The 18,861-nt window shown below is 46.7% G+C and overlaps 1 protein-coding gene across 2 annotated transcripts in view; it reads right to left on the bottom strand.

Moving 5' to 3' along the window:
- The window catches only part of uacab (uveal autoantigen with coiled-coil domains and ankyrin repeats b), a 52,715-nt gene that overhangs the window by 9,867 nt on the left and 23,987 nt on the right, over positions 1-18,861 (bottom strand). Inside the window, exons 1-15 of one of the 2 annotated variants that reach the window (XM_083681004.1) lie at positions 18,137-18,223; positions 17,081-17,211; positions 10,980-11,068; positions 9,574-9,638; positions 7,709-7,766; positions 6,715-6,785; positions 6,334-6,440; positions 5,908-6,089; positions 4,687-4,724; positions 3,416-3,472; positions 2,946-3,053; positions 2,629-2,661; positions 2,294-2,380; positions 1,586-1,616; positions 1,326-1,375 (exon numbers count right to left, since the gene is read on the bottom strand). In XM_083681004.1, coding sequence (XP_083537130.1) covers positions 1,326-1,375; positions 1,586-1,616; positions 2,294-2,380; positions 2,629-2,661; positions 2,946-3,053; positions 3,416-3,472; positions 4,687-4,724; positions 5,908-6,089; positions 6,334-6,440; positions 6,715-6,785; positions 7,709-7,766; positions 9,574-9,638; positions 10,980-11,068; positions 17,081-17,211; positions 18,137-18,172 — 1,143 coding nt within the window. In that variant the 5' untranslated portion in view covers positions 18,173-18,223. Of the gene's footprint in view, positions 1-1,325; positions 1,376-1,585; positions 1,617-2,293; positions 2,381-2,628; positions 2,662-2,945; positions 3,054-3,415; positions 3,473-4,686; positions 4,725-5,907; positions 6,090-6,333; positions 6,441-6,714; positions 6,786-7,708; positions 7,767-9,573; positions 9,639-10,979; positions 11,069-17,080; positions 17,212-18,136; positions 18,224-18,861 lie in introns of those variants that run through there. The other variant, XM_083681003.1, reaches the window with a different exon arrangement.

Genomic DNA, 18,861 nt, shown 5'->3' with positions numbered 1-18,861 from the left:
GTTGTTCAACCTTCATGTTATATATGATATAAACTTACAAGGGCACAATCTGTACGATTTCACACTGTTTAATGGTCATTTAAATGAATGAAACAATAAACAATGATTCTTAAAGAATAGACCTTCAAAATAGATTCTCATGGTCTGTGGGATCCATCTGCTGTTTGAGTTAGGGCATGGTTTTGTTTTCCCAGCCCCATCCCTCAGCTTACCAAACATAGTCACCATAGGGTCAGGCTGCTGAAATCATAGATTGGGCTGTTACTGTATGTCAGTTATAACCAGGTCTTATCAATACGCTTCCATGGATGAGAAGTTTATTATTAGACCACTGCAATGCTTTAGGATTGGCTGAATTAGGGTGGAAATAGGATACTCTCTGGAAACTACCGTAGGACCTAAAGTTCAGCAAGATTCAATCAGCAGCTTCTAGGTTAGTTCAGTAATAGTCTTGCGTAGCCATACCTCCAAATCATGTTGTTCTCACACCTCTTATGGAGGTCTGGAGACTTTTAGATTAGCCGTTCTGGCTTGGATTGAACTGGACGGAGTGATGGGAGAATGTGCTCGCATTTTCATTGGACGTTACATTCCAGGAACCTTCCCCTCACATGCCCGTCGTCTTTTCTGACCGGGTAGGACTAATTTGTAGGGAATTGTTGCCTATGCTAGCTTGCAACATTGAAGAAAATGGAAGAAAACTTTTTTTATTTTGCTCTGCCCAAGGCGTCACTCATTTCAAACAGGTTTCCAGCCCTTTGTAACTACTTTCAGCAAAGGAAAGCCTGGTCTCAACGGGTTTTAGCAATAATGCCACAAAAAGTTTCTGGAATGCACCTTGACTTCTTTTTTTTTTTAATAAAGTGAGTTCAGCTTTGAACAATTTCAGAATACTAAGAGGATATGGCAGAAAAAATAATCCATCTCAATTTGAAGGGTTCAGTGCAAACTGTGAAATTCCCTGCAGCAGTTGAAGTTAATAAATCATAAATCTCTGATTTGCTGTGGGGCAGACAGATGACTGTTTCATATGAGAAAATCAGCAGCTTATTTGGCTGTCTCTCAGTGTTGTTAAGCTTCACTGCCGCTGACACTGTCCGACTGGACTGGAATGACCAACGAATACAGTCCTTGCCATTGGCAGGGTGACCTTTTATTTGGTCGGATGGTTTATACTGCTGTTGAACAGTTTATTGATAGTCAGTTGAACAACTATCCACTAACCCTTACCCTAATGCATTGTTGCATGTCTACAGCTACATGTCAACAGATCAGAAAATGAAGTTGAGTCCAAAACAGATGTAGAGAGAGGAAAGGTTGTTTACCTGTGCTGAGTCAAGGCTGTGAGACTGTTTCACCAGGACGTTGTCTTTTCCTGAAAGAGGAAATACAGGAGGTTCTCTGATTGGATGTCTTATCCTGCCACCACCAGATCCATATCTGTATAGTGTGTACTATAAATTGTATTCCTATGCTTGTATTTCACTGCACTGTTGAGAGGTACTTCATCTTAAGCATTTCATTGTACATGTAGAGCTGTATCCTGTGCATATGACGATTTGATTTGTGTTTGAAGAGAACTCACCTTTGATGACAGACTGTCCAGAGTAGTCCCCCTGGAAATATATGCACATATATTTACATTCACATAACCAGAACAGCCGTACAGAATAGACGTATAGACGTGGCATGTTCATATGCACGTTTATACAATCTTGGACCAAGATTGCAAGAGCGATTTAATCTCATAGAGACTCATCTGGATCAATAAAGGTTCAATATAGTGTGATATACTATAAGGCCGACATGCCTCTGCCCTCTCCTATCTGACCCAACTCCTCTCCTCTCCTATCTGACCCAACTCCTCTCCTCTCCTATCTGACCCAACTCCTCTCCTCTCCTATCTGACCCACCTCCTCACACCCTACTGTCCCTCTGTTGACTCTGGTCATCTCCTGGTCCCCCAAAACCAAACTTAAGACCAAACGTAAGTGATAGGGCTTTCTCCTCTGCTGCAACCCGCCTCTGGAATGCTCTGCCCCCCCCCCCCCTCAGTTAGAGCCTCTGACAGTTTTAAGACAGACCTTCTTAGGCAGACGTTTCAATGTGTGACCTTGTTGCCCCTGTTCTGTGCTGTCCCTATATGTTCCATGCTTGTGTCAATGTTTTCGTTTGCTTGACCTGAGAAGTGCTCTCTGGGTATGTGATAGAAGCACCATACAAATAAAATGCATTATTATTATTAATAATATTAATGAATAATATTATTAATAATAAGTCATTGATGACTAACCATGGTGCTCTTGAGCTGCACTTTGACAGTGTCTCGAGCTCCCTCTTCCCTCTCTCTGGAACTCAGTAACAGCTTGAGTTGTTCCCTCTGGTGCAGAACAAGAACACAATAGATATTTACACCACATCACCAGCTTGGCCAGAGGGGGTTTATGCAGTTTTTGAGGACGAGACTAAATGAAAACCCCCCACACACACACACGCACGCACGCACGCACGCACGCACGCACGCACACACGCACGCACGCCCCCACCCCCGCACACACAAAATATCTTAAAAAAGGTCAACACTATTACAGTATACGAACGACCAAGCAGTCCTGTCGTTTTCCTTACCTCCTTATGAATGTCCTCAACAGTGATCTTCTCCTGTAGAGGATAGAGAAGGAGGATCAGAGGTTCTCAATAACGGAGGATGACAATCTGCACCTAGTTTCACTACGGTAGACTGTCATCTGGACCTGACAAATGCATATGTTCTCCTCTACATTGTGGTAGATGGTAAGGATCCAGGTGTCACTTGTTTATATCTATAATGCCATACATTTCCCTTACGTTCCCTTGGCATAAACCACAAATCACAAAAGGCGTATCTGTATCTTAGGGACAGTATTGAAAAGTGGAGTGGAGTGGTGCAGTGCAGTGCTGGGTACCTGTGAGAGCTGCTGCTGCAGGCTGTTGACCTTCTCCAGCAGAGCCCTCTTCTCCTGGTGAAATTGTCTCAGACTCTCCTGCTTGCTCTCATTCTGCCTCTCCAGGTCCTGACACACACACACACACACACACACACACACAGCATTATACAGTACTATAAATGACAAATCCTGCAAGGTCACACCACTTAAATCAATACATCTGATTGAATTATGATATATATATATATATATATATATATATGATGACAACGGGGTAATCATTCTAATCTATTCATTCTTCCAGGCACTCTGTATTTCAAATGAAAATGCTAATTAGAGGGAGTTCATATTAATGCTAAGCTCAGCTTTATAGATTTTCGTACTTGCTTCGGGGTAAATTAGATAATAGGCAATAAATTCAAGCAAAGACATTAGACTGGATGTAAATCAATGAAGTATTTAAATGGGAATACGGAACTGAGACTCACTTGTATCACCTGATCCCTCAGGTTCGCTTCAGCCTCTGCACCCAACTCAACAGACTGCTGGGGAAAGATACAAATGGAGCACAGTGTTAGTTCAGAGAGGGCACTCCAAGTCTACGTCAGGTCCACACGTACGCAAAAACACATGTTCAAGGGACCTCTGTGGCTCAGTTGGTAGAGCATGGCGTTAACAACGCTTAGGTTGTGGGTTACGTTTCCCGCTGGGACCGTACATACTGAAAAATGTATGCACTCACTGCAATGTAAGTCGCTTTGGATAAAAGCGTCAGCTAAATGGCGTATATTGTATATTAAGGGACAAAGACTTAAAAGCAGCTTCTCCATAGCATTCAACAGTTGTGACTTGGCTGCACTGGCTATGAGAGTATGTTTCGTGTGGTCTTCCCATCCTCCATCCCAGACCTCCACCCGCTCGGTCGCTTTGTATGTAGCCTACCTACGGGGTTTAAAAAGTCATGGGCTCCCTGCCATTTTGGCTCCTTGAATGTTGTGGTTGATTAACTCCAGGCAGGGAGCTATATGGAGCGGAGCCATCCAATTACATTAAGCTTACATGTATTACCATTTCCATGCTTAATGAAATTTTTCATTTTCATGCTGAATGGTTAAACTGATTTGAGTGTCCTAATTGAAATACAAGACTAATGGCTGGGAGGCAGATGTGCTGTGATGGCGACTGACGTTGTGCATGCATCGCCCGATTTGTACTCATCGCACAAAACGAAAACACGGAGTTAGCTGAAGAAGTTTTTCGATGCCAATATTTGTCAGGTGAGCAGCGTGAATTCAATTGTCAGTTTGAAAGGTCAATGCGGTTGAAAACTCTGCCTCCGTTTGAAGCACCTCCTCAACTCCTCTTTATTTGTCAATAGAACCCGTGGCGCGATGCAACCCCCTCACTCTGCAATGGGTTCGCTGTCAGAATCTCCATTCGAACGGGGAGTGACAAGTCAGTGAGGCAAAGGCGCATTTGAAAAATCAACTGCAATTACCAAATCACATCACTAGGTGGCAGTAATGTCCAACTGAATATCGGACCAAGTGCCTGTTGCGTTTTCTTTGAGCAACACATTGTGGATGATAAGGCCCAGTCAAATAAAGTATTCAGAAGAGAATGGGTCTTGTAAATAAAGTATTCAGAAGAGCTTGTCTGGGTCAATATACAAACACACACACACACACACACACACACACACACGCACATACAGACACGCACACACACACACCTTAAAAGTGGATATTGGTTTTGTTACCTGTCTCTTTTTCTGTTCCATCTTGGCAGCTTCTTTTGCTATTGATACAAGGTGAAAAACACATTGGTAGGTAAGTCGAATCATCGGAATGCACAAAAGACCACTGACACTTTGAAAAGGTTGTTATCCAGTTATTTTGTTATCAATACGTTAGAACGTCAACTAGTAGTAAATAGCTGTCTGTTGTATGTTCTTAGTCGGCTCTTGATAAAAGCAGGGCATTCAATACACCACGGTACGCGGTAAAAGGTAAGTGCATCATTCTATGTCTTTTCATCGAAGCTTTAGAGAACGCATCATTGCTGTCGATTGAGCAGCCGTGGTGAATAAGATCACTTGCTTTCACTGCCAGAGAAGAAAGGTGACACACTTGAACTCAAGCTACCTCCACAGAAAGCAGAAGGCTAGATTATTGTCCTTGACAGGAGTTCTTTCTCCTCCTCTATTCCACATCGACCTCCTCTTTCACGAGGGCTTTTTTCAACAGCCATCTTATATTCTTCCATCAGTGCCTCTGTGAAGGCCGGGTGTTTCTTGCCAGGGGCTCTCTGTGGGTTTGAGCTCTAAGGTCTGCTACACCCCCTCCTGTCCCCCACTCTGCCCCCTGTCCCCCTACTGTCTCCCCCTTCCTGTCTCCGCCTAATAGTTCCGCCCTACTCTGCCCTGTCTCCCCCATCTCCCCCTCCTGTCTCCCCCCTACTCCACCCTGTCTCCCCCATCTCCCCCTCCTGTCTACCCCCTACTCCGCCCTGTCTCCCCCATCTCCCCCATCTCCCCCTCCTGTCTCCCCCCTACTCCGCCCTGTCTCCCTCATCTCCCCCTCCTGTCTCCCCATCTCCCCCTCCTGTCTCCCCCCTACCGTCTCCCCCCTACTCCGCCCTGTCTCCCCCATCTCCCCCTCCTGTCTCCCCCCTACTCCGCCCTTTCTCCCTCTCCTGTCTCCTCCTATTATCTCCCCCCTACTCCGCCCTGTCTCCCTCATTTCCCCCTCCTGTCTCCCCCCCTGCTATGGTCTACTTTCTCTCTGCGGTAAGGTTGATGACTAAGAGCTTCGTTTCTGCAAAAGGCCAAAAGGAAATTGGAACGAAACAAAAACCGAAAAAAAAAAAAAAACTTGTTTGTGTGTTCCTGAGGCCACAGCTGGCGATGCCCTGATGGACGATACCTTTCAAATCAGAGGTGGGAAACGAAACGGGGGACGGCGTGGGGATGCCCTCTGACCTTTGGTAGCGTTGTCGAGGTAGGTCTTGACCAGGGTGACCAGCTCGTGGTTCTTGCTGAGGCGGGCATAGTGGAAGCTGTCATGGCCGAAGCCGTCCGTGGCCGTCACGTCCGCGCCGCTCCTCAGGAGGACCTCCACCGCGTCCTTACACGCATACTCCGAACCCAGGATCAGGGCCGTCCTGTACCCACGCAACACACACACACGCGCACACACACGCACACACACACAGACAGCAATACAGCAGTTAGCACCAGTATGAACACCCACACACACACACACCCACACACACAGACACACACAGAGCAATACAGCAGTTAGCACCAGTATGAACACACACACAGACAGACACACCCACACACACACACCCACACACACCCCCACACCTCTAAGAGGTCATGCATATTCTTGCACGTGATCCTTACTTGTTCTGTTTGTCGCGAAGGGCGATGTCTGCTCCTCTCTCCAACAGCAGCTGGCAGATCCGGGGGTGGCACATCTGAGTGGCCAGGACCAGAGGAGTACGCCCATCCTGCAGCGCATACACACACACACAATAACCACAGACCCAGCACAGACAGACCCAACAGATATCAGCTCAGTTCTAATCTAAAAAAAAAAAAACCGCTGTGACATCAAACTGGGCTTTTTAACAATCAAACCGGTGAGATGCTTCCACTGCGTTTACTGCATCTGACAACACGTATTCGTATATGAAGGGGGAACTATCAACACGATAGTTGTAGGTGGCGTAGGTGGCGTGTGTGTGTGTGTGTGTGTGTAATGAACTGGAAATCAATACTTACAAAATCACTAGCATTCACAGAGGCCCCGCTGTCACAGAGCAGTTTAACACTGGAGGAGCAGCCAGCCATCACTGAGAGAGAGAGAGAGAGAGAGAGAGAGAGAGAGAGAAAGAGAAAGAGAAAGAGAAAGAGAAAGAAAGAGAAAGAGAAAGAGAAAGAGAGAGAAAGAGAAAGAGAGAGAAAGACAAAGACAAAGAGAAAGAGAAAGAGAGAGAGGGCCGTTTTAAAATGAAGCAACTGAACAGTTTGTCTGACATGTTCCATCATCAGTACAGAACAAAGTCACTCTGGAATGTCTCTGAAACGCTTGTGAACCATGAATTTCAAAATGCCTTGGATATAAAACAGCAATTTAAGTCATTTTTTTAGGTTTCGCTATTCCACTGCTCGCAGATGTCTGTAAATCAGTTCCTGCACCTGACAGGAGGCAGTATCTTCAAGTGGGGAGAGAACACAGCAAGGGATGTTTTTTGTCCTTGTAACTCAAGTGCTGATGTGTATTAAAATAGCTCCACAGCTCAGCTTTAATTCCCGTTAAACATCTGGAGTCGGGAAGAGTGGGTGTCATAATTCGGTACTAAATTTGTCTTTCTGTCTCATAAACATTCCTCTCCCAAAACACAGCCAATGGAACTGCCTGCGTCAGGGCAAACGGCCATGGATTACTATACCGTCATATGTCCACGTGCCGTACAGCACATGTTCCTGTCAAACGTGAAGTATCTAAATGTCATATTAATATTGCCTTGGGTTTAATTATTTCCAGGGTACTCAATTCAAAGCATGTCTGTATGTTGACCCCTTGAGTGATCTGTCAATGTTGATTAGGGCTCCGAGGGCGGCTTCTTCAAAAAAGAGATTGAAGGAAGAGAAGAGTGGAGAATACATTGGTATAGATGAGGCTCAATCGCGGGAGAGGAGAGGAAGGGAGGGGGGGAGATGAGGGGAGAGAGGAGAGGAGGGGAGGGGAGGAAATGAAGAGATTGTTTCTCACCTGCGTCGTGCAGAGCCGTCCTCCCCTGCAGGTCAACGTTCCCGACAGGACAATTATGCTGGCAGATGAAACACACAACCGACAGTCATACACCTCTTCAAACGCCACGATAAACAGTCATGACATCGTTGGTTTATATATAACCTTTATTTATCCAGTCTCCAACCAAAAGATGACATCTTTTTTTCAAGAGAGACATGTCTTCATACAATCGTTACTTTGTCTTATGATGACTGATGGATAGATGATTCACTTACAAATGTATTGTTGTAAGTCGCTTTGGATAAAGGCGTCTGCTAAATGCCATAAATGTAAATGTAAAAATACAAGACAACTGCAGTCATACACAAAGCATTTTGTAACCATGTTTAGAAAAGCGCTATCCAAATAAAGGTGTTATTAGTCGTATTATTAGTATTATCTGCACATAAAATCAGTGTTGTGGAGGGAAAACTCATTTATATGCCTCTGACACTGACAAGACTATCACACTTCCTTTATAGAGCTCCCTGGGGGCCAAACTATTCAGTAGATGCATTTTCATCAAAAAAGAGACGGAAGCTTGGAGAGAGCTTTTCAAATATGACTTTCTACAGCGACAATGAGACGGAAGCGTTCTGTCCTCCCACCCTCCGCCATCCGCTCCTCCCCCCCGCTTGAGGTCGGAGCTGTGTCAAAGTGACAGAATCTGATTCGAGTGCCTTCCTGTCTGGCGTCTCTGAACTTGAGAAGCTGGCTGGCAAGTGGAGCCACAGCCGGGTCACATAAGGGAAAAGCCGACTCTGATACATGGGCGCAAACACACACACACACACACACACTCTCACCCTGATACACACTCTCACCCTGATACACACACACACACAGCAATACAGCAGTTAGCACCAGTATGAACACACACATACACACACACCCTGACACTCACACACACCCCCTGACACACACACTCACCCTGACACACACACACTCACCCTGACACACTCACCCTGACACACACACACACACACACACACACACTCACCCTGACACACACACACACACACACACTCACCCTGACACACACACACACACAGCCCAGGCCTGGTCCACTATAAAAAAAAACCTGCTCTCTCTAGCAACAAGCTCCCAAAACGAAAAGCGCGGTCAGATAACAAGAGGGGTGGGTGCTAACTGTGGGCAGAGGGGAAATCCTATACCTCTGGTGGTTGGTGGGGGGAGGGGAGGGGAGGGGAGGGGAGGGGAGGGAGGGGGGGGGAGTTGCTATGTGAAGTGCGATGACGGAACTGAAAATGGACGGCAGGTTTGCAGGAGGGCAGGCTTGTCAACACGGCCAACACACACACACACACACACACACACACACACACACAGAATAAAGCCCACACACATCGCCACACCCCGTGCTGGGCGACTGCCATTCCACCGCGGAGCTAGGGGCACAATGTCACTTGGGGTTCAGAGATAGCCGAATTGTAAACAACATAAATCCATTGGGCCATTACGACTCAACAGGACCCACTGTTGACCCGTCAGGAACTACTGTTGCCCTTTACGGATACTTATTCAGAGGGTCACCGCAACGCAAAACAAACTGAACAGACCGCATGCACCACGCAGTGACCTCTTGTCTCACTCACTCACACACACACACACACACACACACACACACACACACTCATCTGTCGGAATGGTAATTAACATTGTGTAATTACCCGCAGAAGTATCGGTTATACAACTTGAACACCTCATTAGAAACCCCTTGAAATTGAGGCACAAATTGATTGTAGGAGCTGTTGTGCAGGAGTGGATAGGGGTGAGCTTTTACAGTACTGTTCATTGATTCGCTTCTATTGAGGAGACTGTACCTGCAACAGCTTCTGTACACATAGGGACTGTGCGTTTCTTGAAGCCAGGTGAAGGGCGTTTTTCCCTGCAAGAAAAAGGTTAGAGAGATCAGCTTTACTGTACTACAACTCAGATAAAACACTAGAAAGTCTACTTTTCTTTGACGATAGCACTTGGGTTTGGAACTCGTCTTTTGAAAGGCGTATTTAACCTTACGTAAAAGCAATGGGCGCGTGCGGCAGTGGAAATGGACCAGTTCCAAACCGAGTGTTCTCAGTTCAATTGATATACTCTTATGCTTATGTTATCGTGGAAATTCGACCTCTGCGGGTATAGGCCCCAAAGACATGAAATTGAGGCTGCAGAAAGTCTTGTGTAGATGTTTGGCTAGTGAAAGTTGTTCAATGCGACTATGAATAAAATAACACTCGAAGTAGGTCGAAAATGAGGTCCATCCACTAACATCCCAAAACCAAACATCTCAAAGAAAAACCACATCAGTCTTTCAACACTCACTCTCAATCACCATCTTCAATGTTATTAGAATGAGAGTTATTCTAGTTCACAGCCCCTTATTAATTTTTTATCAAGGATTCTACCAAATGTGTGAGCCAATTATCGTTTCTGTTATGAATAAAATAAGTGCATTTGCAGTAATTAAATTATGATTCAGAAACCGTTCCACTTTCAGCCCCTACCACTGACACAGTTGTGGAGAGATCTTAAAGGATTTGTAAATCAGGGGGAGGCTGGTGGAGGTAGAAAACGGAGGACGGGCTATTTGTGCTGCGTGGAACGGAATGAGGATTGGTATCAAACAGGTGGATCCACTGACATAATACGGTCATAGCTTCACCTTGCCCTCTGGTTGGCTGGGTGGGATCTTTGCCCCAAGCCTTAGTTAGACCTACACCTATACCCAATCCTCTCACATCTCCACAAGTGCATGGGAGAGGGGGGTGGGGGGGGGGCTAGGGGGTTGATGGTTTGGTTTTGGGTTTACTGGTCCTGCTGACCAGAGCTAAAACGATCCTCATGATCCACAAGAGTTTTTTTTTGTTTTTTTTTCCCCGAAGGTCAACATTTACATGCAAGCGGAAAAAGTAAGGATTGATTGATGCTCTCCTGTCAATGACTGCTCTGCGTGCTGGGCACTGGACTACATATAACCACGGTAACCGTACTGTATATGTATATAACCATGGCCTGGGGATCCATTTCATCTACAGTAGGGTTTTTTGTTGTTGTTGTATACCAAAGATGGTTTGGAATCTTTAAGGGTCAACGTTTCCTCGAAAGTTTGAACAGAAGTATTGATTGATTGCTCTCGGGTTGATGACCGCTCTGTACCCGACAGTGAAGGTACGGTACGGTACACAACCCTTTAAATAACCCTGGTTTATCCAACTTTGACTGGGTTTCTCACCCGTGGCATCGGTGGCGGTGACATCAACGCTGTGTCCCAGGATGAGATTCAGACAGTCCAGGTGGCCCCGCGTCGCTGCCAGGTGGAATCTACAGAGGAGAGAGAGAGAGAGAGAGAGAGAGAGAGAGAGAGAGAGAGAGAGATGGAGAGAGTGTGAGGGAGGAGAGAGCGTGAGAGGCAAACGGACAGAGCGTGAGAAGAAGGGAAACAAGAACAGGGTATACGTGGGGGGAGCGGAGAAGGGCAAGTGACAGAGCGAGAGGGTAAAGCAGAGGGGTGAAATATGGAGCGAGGGAGAGAGGTCTGTAAATGGATGCCGGCTCGCCTATCAGCCAGATCAGCAGTCTTGAGAGAGCGGCCCGGAGCCGGGCGCAGAAACCTTAGCCTCGAGACGACCCGAAGGCAGGCAGAGTACTTCCAACAGCATTTTCGCATTAGCCCCTACACAGCTTTGCCAGACGGTATCAGAGAACACAGAAGGCATGGTACAGTAATGCCATAAAGCTATCAAATAGCAATATGCAAGTCATCATGAAACGTATGACTGCACAACATGTGTTTCGTGAAAACATGAGTAATGACAGGGACAGTACGAAAGGCTACCTGACCTCGCTCTCTCTTTCCTTCGGCTACAAACTAAGGACGGGTTCGATTCTTCGATGAGTCAAACCGCTGGCGTTGAAATCGATTTTAATATAGGTAAATCGCTGAATCGAAAAAAGACCCCAAAAAAATGACTTTTCCCTCACTTTCAGTGACACAGTTTGCCTCATTTTATCCAACAGAATCAGAACCCTGATCTTTCATTCACTATCAAATCCCTCCTGGTCTGGTCAAACAAGAGCTCTGCAGTAACAATAAGAAAAAAATAGCAAAATTGTTGTGGTAATTACACACCGCGATGTGGGTGGGGGGTCAACGAATCGATTCATCGCCCCTGGTAACCGCCAATTAATCAATTACCAAAAACTTGAACCGGGACCCGTCCCGAACACCTGCGCTTTGGAAAAACATCTCAGGCACATCTTTGAGGCAAAGATAACCCTGGATGGATGGGTTGCCACTTGATAGCACCAAGTCCTCCAGCTGTAACACAGTGACACTTCTATTAGTGCCAGTCTCTCTTGGTCCCCCCGGGCTGATCTAACAGTGTCCCTGGCTCCCTGGCTCCAGCATACGGCAAAACACTGTCTTGTAAACTAATCTGACCAGCCCGTCTGTCTCCACACTCAACCTGTTTATACATCAACTCTGCAGAGCCTCCTTAGAGACAGGCAGGCAGGCATCTTATTCTGGTGTGTGTGTGTGTGTGTGTGTGTGTATGTATGTATGTATGTATGTATGTATGTATGTATGTATGTATGTATGTATGTGTGTGTGTGTGTGTGTGTGTGTGTGTGTGTGTGTGTGTGTGTGTGTGTGTGTATTGCATGTGTGTATTGTGTATGTGTGTGTGTGTGTATTGCGTGTGTGTGCGTATTGCGTGTGTGTGTGTGTGTGTGTGTGTCTTTCTGGATGCTGTTATTAAAAGCACCGTTGGTGGCGGGGGAGAAGACACGGTCCCTCATAACCATGGTAATTTGGCTAGTACACCCAAAGATGGCTGCCATGGAATTGTAATGAATAATTCCGATGGTAATCATTGTTATTGCATGCGAGAAGCCAAAAAAATTCAGTGGCGGCACCATAGCAACCACGCATCGTTTGACTGAACACTCCAATGTCGGTCGAGTTGAATCGGTTGTTAATAAAGCTGGAGGTACACCAAAAGATGGCCGCTGGGACGCCCACCGTGGGATGTTGACTTTAATGGGCATGTCCACTCTTTCTATTTCTATGCCCATGACCCCCCCCTCCCCCTCCCCGTCCCTCTCCCCCCCTCTCTCTTGGCCGAGGGCTGTCCAGCTGCAGACAACATGCCTTCTCTAAAGCACAACATGAGTCTTGACACACAAAGAGACTTCACACCGTCGTCTGAATTCCCGTGAGGATGCGAATGGCAGCCTGGCTCCAGAGTGACGCCAGCTCACTGAGGCGACGACGATGATGATGACGATGATGATGATGATGATGATGATGGCGATGACTCCAACATGGTATGGGAGCAGGCTACAGATCCGGTGCCAGCCAGATTACAGAGTCTGGAGCTTCTCTGTAGGGCAACAGGCTTCTGCATGCTAATGTACAGCAGGATCCAGGGGAGATTGGCTGGAAATTAGAATTCTATGCCCATCAATCCGAGAGCGGAGAGCACCATATTAGCAGTCTCTCCATGATTGAAGTCCAAGCGACAGGCTTTCATTCTATGCAATTATGTAGACGGGGAGAGGTGGGAAGGGGGTCAGGCAGAGACGCCTGGAGACTTATCTAGCCTAATGAAATGAATTGGTGTGTCTGGTGCCAAGCAGTGTTCACACCGGGATAAATGGCACAGGAAGTGAGACAATAGAATTCCGCAAAGGGGATGTGTGTGTCATTCCAAAAAGCACCCAGTTAAAAAAAAAAAAAAAAAAAAAAAAAAAACATGAGCAAGAACGTCTACGTTTGATACTGTAGGAAAGAGGCGGGATTCCTGGCCGTGTTGCCATAGGGACGATTAACGACGCGTGACACGAGGCCACTGGATCATTAGCGAGTCGACACGATTTGTAATTAGTTGAAAAAGTGGAATGAGTTTAAAAATATATCTATCTGTCTGTCTATCTGACCCACTGGAATTAGAGGTCTCTGCACGTGTTCAAGTTTAACTGGTGTGAATAGGAGTAGCAGTTGAACAAAGGAAGAATAATAACTATGTCTAAAAAGAAGAAAAGATGGACTTGCTCAAGCACGCACGCACGCGCACGCACACGCACACGCACACACACACACACACACACACACACACACACACACACACACACACACACACACACACACACACCACAGGGGTGAGAGAAGGAGAGGGGGTGAGTAGTGGATAGACATATCAATCAAACACAATTCGGGAGCCCGCACGGTGGACGTGCTTAAATGAGGAAGGTGTTGACAAGGACATCAGGATATTTGAATCACATTTGCAAACAATGCTGCATGATTTCATATCAGGGTTAGTTTTAGAAGCATCCATAAGTGCATCTATGAGCCAGTGAGTAATGGTTACTGCTTACTGATTGCAAGGTTCCATATTTACATATTTACAAACCGTTCTAAGTTATATGGGTTTGTAAATGCTTTGTAAGGGAATCATAAACTGGTTCGGAATAATTTAGTAACTCATTAGAAAACATTTAGAAACCCAGAGAGCCCAGTGATGGTGTGTATGGTCACTGTCAGAGCTCTTCCCTGTGTCGCTAATCCTTCATCAACTAACAGAACTGTAAACTAACAGGTGCAGTTGTTAGGTCACACACACACACTCACACACACACGCACACACGCACGCGCACACACGCACGCACGCACACACGCACACGCGCGCGCACACACGCACACAAACACGCACGCAAACACACACGCACACACACACACACACACACACACACCGAGGGCGAACAAGGTAGCGATACAGATCTTTCCGTTTGTTCAGCTGAGGGGGGGTCTCTGCAGGCCAGTTAGAGCAAACTTAATAAGATCAACACGGGGAGTCTAATCCTGGGTAGAAAATGATACATCAGAGATTAAAGGCTGTAATTAAAGCTCCCCGATGGCAAGGCAGCTTGTTATCACTGTCCATCATCCTCCCTCAAAGTCTTCAGACGACAACGAGGAAGGGACGACCGTGCATCAGGAACCACATTCCACTTTTGCAAGGACCAAAAAAAAACTGAAAAACAACTCAACTCCACTACTACACAATTACAAAAGGTGGTCCTCTGTGGCTCAGTCAGTAGAGCACGGCGCTAACAACGCTTAGGTTGTGGGTTTGATTCCCGCTGGGACCGTATATACTGAAATGTATGCACTCACTGCAATGTAAGTCGCTTTGGATAAAAGCGTCAGCTAAATGGCTGATATTATTATATTATATTATTACAAAGCAATGTACTCATGTACCATGTGTCAGCATGTTCCTAAATGTTGTTACCGGAGTAGTGACTGTTACCATACACCAGCGGGAGGCTAGTGGAGGTAGAAATCGGAGGACGGGGCTCATTGTTATGCATGGAATGGAATGAGGATTGGTATCAAACACGTGTGTTTGATTCCATTCCGTGCATTGCACATGGGCGGTGGGGGGGGCGGAGGGGGGTAATTACCATTCCTGCTATACACATAGGGGGAATCTTCATGTCAACAAAGGATAGGGGTGAACTCGAACACTCTGTAAACACTTGGTAAAGCATCACCGGTTCCCTTATGCGTTGGTTTACATAACGAACACAGCTCGACACAGAACTGGTTCTCCTTTGGTTCCCTCATCAAGTGTCGAGATCAAGACTGCGTTTAGCACAACAAGCTCTGTTTCCTCGCTGCAATGTCGGGCTGGCGTCTTTCACAGTGGCAGACGGACTTGATTTAGTCCTGAGAAATTCCAACACCTTATTATGAGAAAAGCCCTTCTCTCGGGTGTGTGTGTGTGTGTGTGTCTGCGTTTAGCAGTGTGTGTGTGTCTGCGCGTCTGCGTGTGTGTATGTCTACGTGTGCGTATGTCTACGAGCGTGTGTTTGTGTGTGTGTGTGTGTGTGTGTGTGTGCGTGTGTGCGTGTGTCTGCGCATGTCTGTGTTTGTTTGTTTATGTGTGTGTGTGTGTGTGTGTGCGCGGGTGTGTGTGAGACAGGCACTGCCCTGAGAGAACTTCACACACCGCTGAAAATACTCATGGAATCTGTTCTGTCGATGGAGGTCTCAACAAAGCCAGGGTCAAAATTAACCTGAAACATGGATCAGGGACCGGCAGCTACTTCACATACCTGGGATTAAACCGCGGGGCTAACTACCTAAAACGCTCACGTTGGAATCTGGTTAAATTTACCTCAGCGAAGAAAACAAGTCAGACTTAGAGGCCGTGACAGAGCTTAATGCGGTGATCGACAACCGGTTACATTTTTGGACAGAGGACACTCAGTCCTATAGCAATGTTATCTATTATAGTACTATAGGCAGAGAGAGATCCAGAACAAACATTGGAAAACAATCTTAAAAAGAACCCAAAGAGCTGAGGTTTCCAAAACACAAGACCTCAAAGTTCATTCACCGGCTATGATTCTTGATGAAATGGTAGTTTAGCATGTCAGTCTAAACCCTGGAATTTACAGCTGGACACAACTGGACATTTCAGTGTTAGGAAAAGCAAAAGAGGACTCCCACCGCTATTCATGCTCCCAAGGCCCATATTTCATACTTTTACGAACACAAGCATCGATCAAATCTATTCTCACTGAACCATTCAAGGGTCAAGGGTCAAGTGGTTACCACAGCGTTCTCGCTCATACTCTGAGGCGGATTATATAACACTATCCAAGCTCGGCAGATTCTGTAAAAACGCACAGGTTCATAACATTAAAGCGAAGGGTTTCCATGTGGTTGATAGAGAGCTAGGTAGGGAGGACAGAGGGGACTGGGTTTAGCCAGATTATGGTGTTGGGATTTGGTGTTGGTATGCAGGGTGGGTAACTAACACCGATGATGTCATAGAATAGGGTGAAAGGCTAAATGTTTGGCCCTATTCTGATGACATGACCTTGTTCCACAAGAATTCTCTGTCCCCTGACGACCTTTTTTTTTTTTTTAACCTTGCAGTTTAAATAAGGGGAAAAGTACCGTTTACTATCGGTAAATAGTGCCGGCGTTTACTGGAATGAGAGATACTCAGCATGGCCAGACATGCTGGGATAGTCACTGTGATAAATCATATCTAGGAATGCAGAGTGGTGCATATTGCTGAAGATACGGTAGTGTGAGTAGGACAGATCTCTATCCAGTGTGTGTGTGTGTGTGTGTGTGTGTGTGTGTGTGTGTGTGTGTGTGTGTGTGTGTGTGTAGAGCGTGTGTGTGTGTGTGTGTGTGTAGAGCGTGTGTGTGTGTGTGTGTGTGTGTGTGTGTGTGTGTGCGTGTGTGTATGTGGAGCATGTGTGTGTGTGTGTACAGTATGTGTCTGTGTGTGTTTGGTGTGTACTCACGCAGAGCGACCTTCCACATCCAGCTTGGTAGGGATGATGCCCTTCTTGCTGAGGACGGCGGCCACCTTGTCCACCTCCCCCCTCTCCACGGCCTTCATCAGCCGGTCGTCATACTTGTTCCAGTCTGTGTTCTGGGAGAAGGGAGGAGAGAGAGGGCAGAGTGTCACAACACACACACACACACACACACACACACGCATATTAAACACACCATACCAACCACATGCATCATCTGTTTGTTATGAGTACTAAAGTAGCATATTCTCGCATCTCTTTCAGAACCACGTCAGAGGATTGGGAATAGATTGAGGTCAGCCTCATCGGTTTAAATGCCAAGAGTGCTCTCAGGAAAAAACATGTCCTTGAGAGTGCCTGTCCACAAAACATGGAGCGCAGGGAGTTGTAGGGTACATCCGAGAGGATCAAAACACTCACGACGAAGGCTTTGAATAGGCTTCGTCTTTCAAACGAACACAATGCAGAAAACGGAGCCAAGCCCGTACAGACAGGGAAAGAAAGACCTTCTAACAAACCTTCCAAACTTTCCAAACCTTCCACAGCAGAATAAGGTAAAGATGGAACGGTTCTCAATCGTTTTCATGCAATTATCGGAAGTATAACATGATTATTTTAAGCGCAACCCAATATCCATATAACATGATTATATATTTTTTTAACATGTACCCGATCTACATCAATATGATCATGATGGAACGTCCCACCACAACCACCACAAACAGCGTGTCGAGAATTTAACTTGACAGCAAGTTAAAACAAGCGACTATGCCTCTGGGTAACAGAGAGTATTCCTGCATTTCCCCCAGAAAAAATTCCTTTCCACAGCTCCTTGTGGTTGGGGGGGTGGGGGGTGGAAGAGAGAGAGAGGGCCGTAAGTCTCAAATCTCATTCCTGCGGCTTCACATCCAAAACAACGCTCTTAACTAAGCCCCCCAATCGAGCCCTAGCAGCGGGTGGGCCTAGGTGGTGAAACAGGACCTCAGAAACATCAGCAAAAAAATTAAAAGAAAGAAAGAAAGAAAGAAAGAAAATACCTACAAAGTACATGGAGGTGCATTTAAGCCAGCGACTCATCTTGGGCGAGGAGTGAAACTGGTCCTTGCAGAGAGCTGCCGCAAACCCCGCCACTGTTCCGACTTGCACCAAAAAAACAACAACAAAAAAAAACGTTCACCCCCCCCGTCCCCCGTCCCCCCCCCCCGTCTGTAGTTTTGCGATGCTACGAAAAGGCACTCTGCCAGCGAGTGCAAGAGGAGGAGGAGGAGGAGGAGGAGGAGGAGGGAGCCGGACGTCTGAAACGGAGTGGACCGGTGTGTGTGACTGTGTGACTGTGTGTGTGTGTGTGTGTGTGTGTGGAGGGTGGTTCCTTGTGTTTCAGCAGAGCTCTGCTCTGACGCCTGCCCGGGACTTTGTGTTGTGTTGATTCGAGGAGGAGCACCACCAGCAGCAGCAGGAAGAGGAGGAGGAGGAGGAGGAGGAGGAGGAGGAGGAGGAGGAGAAGTTACAGATGGGTTGTCTCAATGTCAACACTCCCCCAGCGGTTCACAGGCTCAGCCTGGGGCCACCTCATCACTGTACCGGGCACAGCCCAGTGGAGGAGGAGGGAGGGAGGAGGAGGAGGAGGAGGAGGAGGTAGTGTTGGAGGTGGAGAAGCAGTAGGGCCAGCCCTGCCAGCCCTGGGTCCAGCCCTGGCTGGCTACTGCAGCTCCTCCCCTGGGGAAGGCTTCACACAGCTACAGCCTGCCTGCCTAGCCGGCTGGCTG

Source organism: Argentina silus, assembly GCF_951799395.1.
Source record: "Argentina silus genome assembly, chromosome: 11".
In the NCBI taxonomy this organism is placed as follows: Eukaryota; Metazoa; Chordata; class Actinopteri; order Argentiniformes; family Argentinidae; genus Argentina; species Argentina silus.
This window is presented reverse-complemented; position numbering and strand designations above follow the sequence as displayed.